The 9,399-nt window shown below is 38.0% G+C and overlaps 1 protein-coding gene across 1 annotated transcript; it reads left to right on the top strand.

The window, feature by feature from the left end:
* The first annotated feature begins 678 nt into the window (after nt 1–678).
* On the top strand, nt 679–9,176 carry LOC132562295 (methyltransferase N6AMT1-like). The gene is made up of 6 exons (XM_060227038.1): nt 679–818; nt 2,532–2,621; nt 3,240–3,330; nt 3,842–3,925; nt 6,021–6,162; nt 7,841–9,176. The coding sequence occupies exons 1-6, from the start codon at nt 679–681 to the stop codon at nt 7,942–7,944; spliced, it is 651 nt and encodes a 216-aa protein (XP_060083021.1). The 3' UTR covers nt 7,945–9,176.
* Nucleotides 9,177–9,399: the final 223 nt, after the last annotated feature.

Raw genomic sequence — 9,399 nt, 5'->3', positions numbered from 1 at the left:
ACTATAAGGAGATCACCTCGATTAAGAAACCTCTATGAGGAGACCACCTTTGTAGGGTGACAACCTCTATCATGCGACCACATCTAACAAGAATCAATCACTATAAGGAGATCACCTCGATTAAGAAACCTCTATGAGGAGACCACCTCTACTAAGAGATTATGTCGCATCTATCCAGAGACCGCTCTGTTTTTATTGTGAAAGGGTAATTATTTTATTGTACATTCTCTTCTAAAAAGCGAAAAAAAATCTAGTATTAAACTTCGACTGCTGGCTGCAGCGTCTGTCAAAATTTGGACTTGTATATTTGATGTGTTCGTTTTTTTTGTGAGAATACTTGTAGAATGCAAAATTTCGTGAGAAAAAAATCTCGTTTTATGCATTTGATTAATGTTTATCATAATAATTGGAAAGCGTGTGTATCAGCTTTGTGCTCTTAATTGGTGGCGTATATTTTGGGTGATATGAAAATCAGTTAACACACGAAATAGCCCGTCATTTATACATTATCTTTCTTAAATAAATGTAAAAAATAATACTATAATTCTAGAACAATATGATTTGAGTATTTCAATTCATTACAAAAATCAGCGAACACTCGACCTTAAGATGCATTATGCAAGAGTTGTCGCCCTTGTGTAAATCTCCTATCAAAAAATATCACAATAATATTGCAAAATGTCAGACGATAAGTATAGTACTCCAGACATCTCTCACTTACGACAGGAGGACTTCGAGCGCGTGTATGAACCAGCTGAAGACACATTTCTATTCCTAGATGCACTGGCAAAAGAACACGAATATATCAAGGAGAAAAAGTAAGAAGAAAAGAAAACATTAACACGTGTCTTTATTTTTAAGCACTGTTTCCCTTTCCACGATTGAAGTTGACAGAGCTTTTTACTAAGATCAGCACATGTAGAATGGCCACTTTAGGGCACACAGTGGTCTGGAACCCAAATTCTTCCAAAATAAACTAAGAGGGAAAACAAAGGCAACTTCAACTTCACGGTTTAATAAAATAATATTTATGAGCAGCATGCCTATACGAGTATGTGAAATGCAGTAGTTGGAATATTGGGTCACATATATTCATTTTTTTGAGATTTTTAAAACATGATGATTTTTTAGGTCGCCATGATTTAGGGTACCCTAATGTACACAATTTTGTAATATCGGCAGTTGTCAGATCGATCCCTAATATCGTGTGTGCCCTCCCAGAACAGATAACTGTCTCTGATTCTGAGTGACATGGAATTCATAAGGACATTAATGTTATCATACTGAAAGGTCAAATGGTGCTTTATGATGAAAGGCACATCATTAGGCCTCAGGATCTCATCTCAATAGTGTACAACCATTTAATTCCTGTTAATGATCACTAAAAGTGTCTTTAAACCATGGAAAACTCCTGAAACCGTACAATCCACTCTCAAAATGTGTTGTGACCCAAAACACAAACGTCTGCACAGCTCTCATCTTGACACTGGTTCACACAATGACGACCATCTGATATAAATAATGTGAATCAAGATATTGATCCATCTGTGAAGAGCATTGATCTCCAACTCCAATTTTTCAGTTTTTAAAAAAGAGCATTTATAAAGTCTGGGCACATGTCAATCATCACATACATGCTCCACGTGAGGTGTCAGTTGCAAACCAATTTACTGATGACATGGGCATAAATTTGCCTCTCACACTCTATATGTCTCACAGTTTTGTTGGATTTGACAGTTTCCATTACTATTTTGTGCTCTTTTGACCATTGTTGATCTCCTGCACACAAATGGGCAAGCCTTGACATTACACTTGGACGTCCTGGTCTCAATCTGTCATCATCTCTAATCGTGGTGTTGAGATAGAAAACTAATTGACTTTTAGTTGATTTGTGAATTCTGAAGTGAGTAGCGACTTGCTGTTTAGTGCTACCTCCAATGAGCATTGCTCTATTCAAGTTATGATAGCCGTGACATATTTATAAAAACAATTATTGATTGCAAGTGTATTTGTGATCACTCGTCTTGATAATAGTAAGATATTGACATTACCATGAATGCAATTATACGGTCACGGTAAGTTGGTTATTTAGACAGACTGGATTTGGATAAGTTTTTTGTCACAGATGACAGATTTCAAACATTTATTGGAGGATTGGGTAAGGTATCCTTTTAGTCTTCTTTACTTTTTACACAGCAATGTTTATTCCATACAAATTAGCACAAACTGGTCAGTTTCTCAGCTTCCTCAAAATGACCCTGACTTAGATAAAGCCAACAACCAAACTTATTGGAATTAAGAAACCTGTCAAGCCTTGTACATTGAGGTATTTCAAGGAAGAGAATCTCTCATATCATGTATGCAAGTGGATGCTTCAATGCCATTGTTTCACAACACACAATTTTATTGGAATAACATAGACCTAGGAATATGAAAAAACAGCTGGTAAATTATAGTCTGGTTCCTGAATTTTTTTACTTTGATTTCGGAATTATTCATTTTTGTGAATTTTTTTGCCGTTTCATTTCCAGACCGTCTTGTTGTGTAGAGATAGGATGTGGATCTGGAGTATGCATAACATTTCTAGCAAAGATGTTAGGTCCAACAGCGGCCATGTACTGGTAAGTCATATTTAGTAGCACAAAAATGTTCGAATTTGAATCTTAGGAATCTGGTTTTAGACTAATTCTTTACCATTGATAAAATTTGTGCAAAGAATGATATTATAAAAGTTTATACTGTATGGAAGTGGTTTTTCTTGTATATAAGAAAAGATGTTTTTCCTTTTTTTTTCTTTTTTTTTGTAAAAGATAATGGGAAGAAAATTTTAAATATACCTTAAAATTTATCAAATTTCCAAAAATACTTTAATACACTTACTGTGTATAATTAAATATAGAACACAGGAAACTTAACTTATTCAGTATGCTGTTGTTTGGATAGTTGATTTCATAACATTGTAAAAGAAAACCCTACATGAAAAACTGGTGATTGAATCTCACTGTTTTGTTGATTGAAGTATATATTTGTGTCAATAAATTTTCCTGTGAGTGGAAAGAACATGCAGAAAACTGTAACATGACTTTGGTATGTATATATTGACACATGAAGGAATATATATACTGTTAGATATTACCAATCTATATAGGAGAAGGGATATAACTCTTCAGTACGAAATCTTTGTTTAAAGGGGGATAACTTTATCCAGTATATTAAAGTACCTTTAAATGTGTTTAAAGGTGCACAGACATCAACCCATTGGCTGTTTTGGCAGCAAAGAGGACTGCTGAACAAAATGGTGTTACAGTCATTCCAGTACTCACAGATTTGGTAAATTTAGAAGTCTTAATTTATCCTGTTATAAGTCCACCCATATCTGTAATTACTTTCCATAGAATAATTCCCAGGAGTTTCAATAAAGGCTTTATGTATTGTCAACTTGCACTTATTGCAGAAAATAACTGATGGAGTTAATGCCAGGCATTTTCACTTTTTAATTGATGAATGATTAAAGAGTGTAGCATACTTTCCTTTTTTATTTGTGGAAACTCTGATATGATGCAAGTCATTTTGAAGAACTGTTTTATTAACCGTCTTCCAACAACGAAAGTGACAGAGAGACAGCAAAATTTCAATACAGTTCAGAGGCTGCAGCATTTAGGTTTAGTACATTTATACAATACATCTATTCTATGATTGCAACAAAAATTATTTGATTCTGATTACAGTTGTAATTAATATAAATTTACAAAAATTGTATTCATCACTCATTTTACACATTAGAAAAAGTACCAGCAACAAAATGTCAATATTTTTCTATTTAAGTCTTTTTAATTGCTAGGTTCAATGCCTTCAACCTCGGCTGAAAAACCAGGTGGATGTATTGCTATTCAACCCTCCATATGTTGTTACACCGACAGAGGAGGTAAGTAAGAGGATGTAATAGGAAAGGAGATAAGTAAAAGAGTGGGAGAGGGAATGGATATAAGAAGCTGGGAAAGGTTGGGAGAGGAGGGAAAGGAAATAAGAGAGTAGGAGGGGAGGTAAGAAAGAGGATATAAGGGTAGGTAAGTAGGTGGATGTGACAGGAGGGGAGGTAATTAGTTGGATGTGACAGGAGGGAAGGTAAGTAGGTGGATGTGACAGGAGGGGAGGTAAGTAGGTGGATGTGACAGGAGGGGAGGTAATAAGGTGGATTTGACAGGAGTGAAGGTAATTAGTTGGATGTGACAGGAGGGAAGGTAAGTAGATGGATGTGGTAGGAGGGAAGGTAAGTAGATGGATGTGACAGGAGGGAAGGTAATTAGGTGGATGTGACAGGAGGAGAGGTAAGTAGGTGGATGTGACAGGAGGAAAGGTAAGTAGGTGGATGTGACAGGAGGGGAGGTAAGTAGGTGGATGTGACAGGAGGGGAGGTAATAAGGTGGATGTGACAGGAGGGGAGGTAAGTAGGTGGATGTGACAGGAGGGGAGGTAATTAGGTGGATGTGACAGGAGAAGAGGTAAGTAGGTGGATGTGACAGGAGGGAAGGTAATAAGGTGGATGTGACAGGAGGAGAGGTAAATAGGTGGATGTAACAGGAGGAAAGGTAAGTAGGTGGATGTGACAGGAGGGAAGGTAAGTAGGTGGATGTGACAGGAGGGAAGGTAAGTAGGTGGATTTGACAGGAGGGAAGGTAAGTAGGTGGATGTGACAGGAGGGGAGGTAAGTAGGTGGATGTGACAGGAGGGGAGGTAATTAGGTGGATGTGACAGGAGAAGAGGTAAGGAGGTGGATGTGACAGGAGGGCAGGTAAGTAGATGGATTTGACAAGAGGGAAGGTAAGTAGGTGGATGTGACAGGAGGGAAGGTAAGTAGGTGGATTTGACAAGAGGGAAGGTAAGTAGGTGGATGTGACAGGAGGGAAGGTAAGTAGGTGGATGTGACAGGAGGGGAGGTAAGAAGGTGGATGTGACAGGAGGAGAGGTAAGTAGGTGGATGTGACAGGAGGTAAGGTAAGTAGGTGGATGTGACAGGAGGGGAGGTAAGTAGGTGGATGTGACAGGAGGGGAGGTAATGAGGTGGATGTGACAGGAGGGGAGGTAAGTAGGTGGATGTGACAGGAGGGGAGGTAATTAGGTGGATGTGACAGGAGAAGAGGTAAGTAGGTGGATGTGACAGGAGGGAAGGTAATTAGGTGGATGTGACAGGAGAAGAGGTAAGTAGGTGGATGTAACAGGAGGGAAGGTAAGTAGATGGATTTGACAAGAGGGAAGGTAAGTAGGTGGATGTGACAGGAGGGAAGGTAAGTAGGTGGATTTGACAAGAGGGAAGGTAAGTAGGTGGATGTGACAGGAGGGAAGGTAAGTAGGTGGATGTGACAGGAGGGGAGGTAAGAAGGTGGATGTGACAGGAGGGAAGGTAATTAGGTGGATGTGACAGGAGGGGAGGTAATTAGGTGGATGTGACAGGAGAAGAGGTAAGTAGGTGGATGTGACAGGAGGGAAGGTAAGTAGATGGATTTGACAAGAGGGAAGGTAAGTAGGTGGATGTGACAGGAGGGAAGGTAAGTAGGTGGATTTGACAAGAGGGAAGGTAAGTAGGTGGATGTGACAGGAGGGAAGGTAAGTAGGTGGATGTGACAGGAGGGGAGGTAAGAAGGTGGATGTGACAGGAGGAGAGGTAAGTAGGTGGATGTGACAGGAGGGAAGGTAAGTAGGTGGATGTGACAGGAGGGAAGGTAAGTAGGTGGATGTGGCAGGAGGGGAGGTAATTAGTTGGATGTGACAGGAGGGGAGGTAAGTAAGTGGATGTTACAGGATGTATGTAAAAGCATGTCAGGCATAATTCAGATATGTTGTCTAGAATAGGAAACTAACAAGGGAATTGAGGGAAGGAAATTAGATCAGGACTGTTTGGGAAAAAACAATAGGTTCGGATTTGGAGGACTTGTTTGATCTTAAGTGTATACCAATACAGTACCAATATAGTTTGAAGTAAGTTAGCACACAATAACAACTTTGACCTTTGCCCTTTACAGGTGGGCAGTGATGGGATTGAAGCTTCCTGGGCTGGGGGTTGTCATGGCCGTGAAGTAATGGACAGGCTTTTCCCACTAATTCCAGACATTCTTTCACCTCTGGGAATATTTTATCTCGTCATTATCAAGGAAAACAATGCAGGTAAGTCCTATGTTTACTTGAAGATTCAAGTGTAAATAGAATCCTAAAACTCAATATTATATATTGCATAGGTAGCAATTGTATACACTTATAGGGTAATCTGTCCTGAATAGTCAGGACGACATATAGCCACTGTGTTTTGAGCATCATCATGTACTGTGCATAAACCTTCCTTTGCAATGAATTCTTCTCAATAAGCAAAAGGCCTAGGGAGCTGATATTGGGCCAGTAATATGATAGGATAAAGGGCTACCAAGTTTGTTAAAACGAACAACCTTGACATATACTTTCGTGGTCATAAGGGTCAACTACATAAAAATCTTTAAACGATGAAGAGCTATCAAGTTTGTTCATATAATTGACCTTGACCCACATTTAAGGCCACAGGTATCAAATACATCAAGATCTCTTAGATCAAATTAGTTGAGATATAAAATATCTTTTTCAACAAGCAATAAGTCCAGAGTAATGGCATTTGTGTGGCATGTATAAAGAATGTGATTTCCAGTTTGCAAAATGTTTTTTTGAACCAGCAATGTCTTCTTTGTAAGATTTCAAGTAGTTGAGCAATTCAGGCCGATTTGGCCTTTTTCATATATAGGACTTTTTAGTCAGATGACCATGACCTTCTTGTGTAATTAGTACTTACCAAAAATGTCTTTCTAGCATTTCACTCCCTTTCATACCAAGTTGCAATATCAGTTACATTTCTTTAACGACATGAAGATTAGAATTTATTTATTTATTGGACTTGTGTACCTTCCCTTCTTGATTTTAACTTTGTTTTTGGCCACTTACAATGGTAAGGGATTTCTTCAAAAGTTGATACAAGCTAGGCCATGTTTGCAGATACATTGGTGTAGATTCCTAATTGCAGGTCACCTTTACAATATTACCATACTATTTACTATATTAGAGATGTGCTAACTTCCATCGATGTATTTACTTCTTTGATAACCAACATTTTCAAGCTGTATATATACTTAGATTATCAAGATATGATACATTTTTTTTTCTGCTTGTAGTTGATGAATACATATATGCGTGCTTAAGAAGAATAAAAAGTGATTATTGCATGTTTAAACCTTAAAGAACAAGTTAATGAAATTATCTCTATCTATTGTATCTTGTTCTAAATTTAGGAAACAGATTCAATCACAACAGGGAAAGGAACAAGTCGTTCTTATAGTTTGTTAGATCAGGAGTGTCGGTCTGCAGTTTTAGTACTTTAAGGGTAGAAATATGTTTTCATTTTTTCCTAAGAAGTCCATCGTCAGGGCGAAATGGTTGACAGGTCTAATAAAGTACAAGAACTATATGTCCATTCTTTACTCAATCTCTTACATACTTCTTCGTCACCAGACAAAGATGAAAGTTCAAAGCTACTCCGACATTAAAGAAAACCATGTTGTTGGCTCTTCCCTAGCCTTATGCTAAATCATATCTTTTTATTGAAAAGTGTTATTTACGTGTCTCTTGTATAGTTTTTAGGTTTTCCTTCCCATATATAATGTATATGTATGGTAAATGTTGTTGAATTAGTGAATTAAATGTGTTAGTTCTCATTAAACGGTTTACTGATGTTGATTGTTTGTATGATATCCGAGTAACTGTTTGAGTGATTACATCATATTCATTTTGGAATTTTCAAGTACACATATTATGGTTTTGTTTTCAGAGGAAATAGAAGACATCATGAAAGGTTATGGTTACAAGATGTGGATAATTTTATCACGAAGATCGGGGCCTGAATTCCTATCCATCTTAAAGTTCACCAGATGACACATAACAAAGACCAAAACACTCTGAGAATACAAGCCACTAGAACTTGTCACCAATCCCACTGAAAGATCATGTTGCCTTCTTTGATGACAGGCTCTCACAATAACACACATTGTAGACACTGGAAACATCCTGCGTCCACTGTTGGACCACTTTCCTTATCTACGATGTCCACCGAAGGAACAAATTCACTCCAGTTTTCATTCCCTAATAATAAAAGTGGAGAAACCTCGACTAACCGAGAAAATTGACCACGTACTGAAGAGTCCCAGGACAGGGTCAACCTTCAGGCAGTAGTGGTGCCCTGTTTAAGAGCACGGAAAAATACTCAAGATACATGCTTATAAGTGTCAGAAACACATAGACTTCTATAAACGTATTTGAAGGGACAATACTGAAAGGTCTGCAAACCCACGTCAGCCCACAACTCCCGAAGGTCAGCACATCTTTCGGGATTGATTGGGAGGAATGCCATGTTAAATTTGGATTAGAATTAAACTATTACAGAATTATTGTTCAGAACGTATTTCTGCATTAGCATCTGAGATTGAGATGATTAAGTAACCGATAACAAAGAAGTCTACACCGGATGTAGAGATTCAAGTTTGGGAGATCACATGGATTTTGTTGAACACCGATTTCTAACCACGCAAGGACTAGTACCATTATTATTGTGGAGGTATATCTATGATATCTTTTTTATCGGGCCACATTCCCTGGAGGCATTATCCTTGGTCCGTTAGGCCATGAACTCGTTTCATGACATTATTAAGTTTACCTTTGAAGTGAGTGAGATCAAAGTGAATTTTTTGGACACTACTATTTATAAACTCCCCGACGGGAAGTTGGGGAGTAAATTGTTCAAGTAACCGACTAACGCATTTTTATATCCACACTATCGTAGTTGTCTTCCACATCAACAAATCAATAGTATACCGAACTTACAAGCACTGAGAATCAAGATGAACATTAACTGTAATTGTGTTATTTTTATTGATTGCTTAACCGTGAAGGATTTTGAATAGAAGATTACTTAGTACTGCTCAAATGGACTATTAGGGAAGTTATCATACAAAGCACTGGAGAGTTATAGCTCTTCACTGTAAACGTCACAAGTCACAATATAAATCTGCCCGTCCTAAGAGTACTTTGGATATAGAGTTGATCGTTGTCGTGATGTAGTCTGACTTGTGGGGCGAAACCGGTAGACAAACTACCAAATAAATAATGGAAGAACCAACCTCTAGTCTGTTGGATTGATTCTGATATATTTAAGCTCACCCCTCCTCATCAATCCCTTGCGTACCTTCGGGTATCCAGGAGAAAGGTCGATAGCCTTGATGCCTCCAATGATGGTGTTGACTCTGTCACTGTCACTAATATTGACCTGAGACAAGACAAAATACACCATCTTGTGAATTAAATGTTTAAGACAGCATTTACTATAATTGAAGG

The sequence above is a fragment of the Ylistrum balloti genome, unplaced genomic scaffold (genome assembly GCF_031769215.1).
Source record: "Ylistrum balloti isolate Yb309-2 unplaced genomic scaffold, AGI_CSIRO_Ybal_v1 Utg371388, whole genome shotgun sequence".
NCBI lineage: Eukaryota > Metazoa > Mollusca > Bivalvia > Pectinida > Pectinidae > Ylistrum > Ylistrum balloti.
This window is presented reverse-complemented; position numbering and strand designations above follow the sequence as displayed.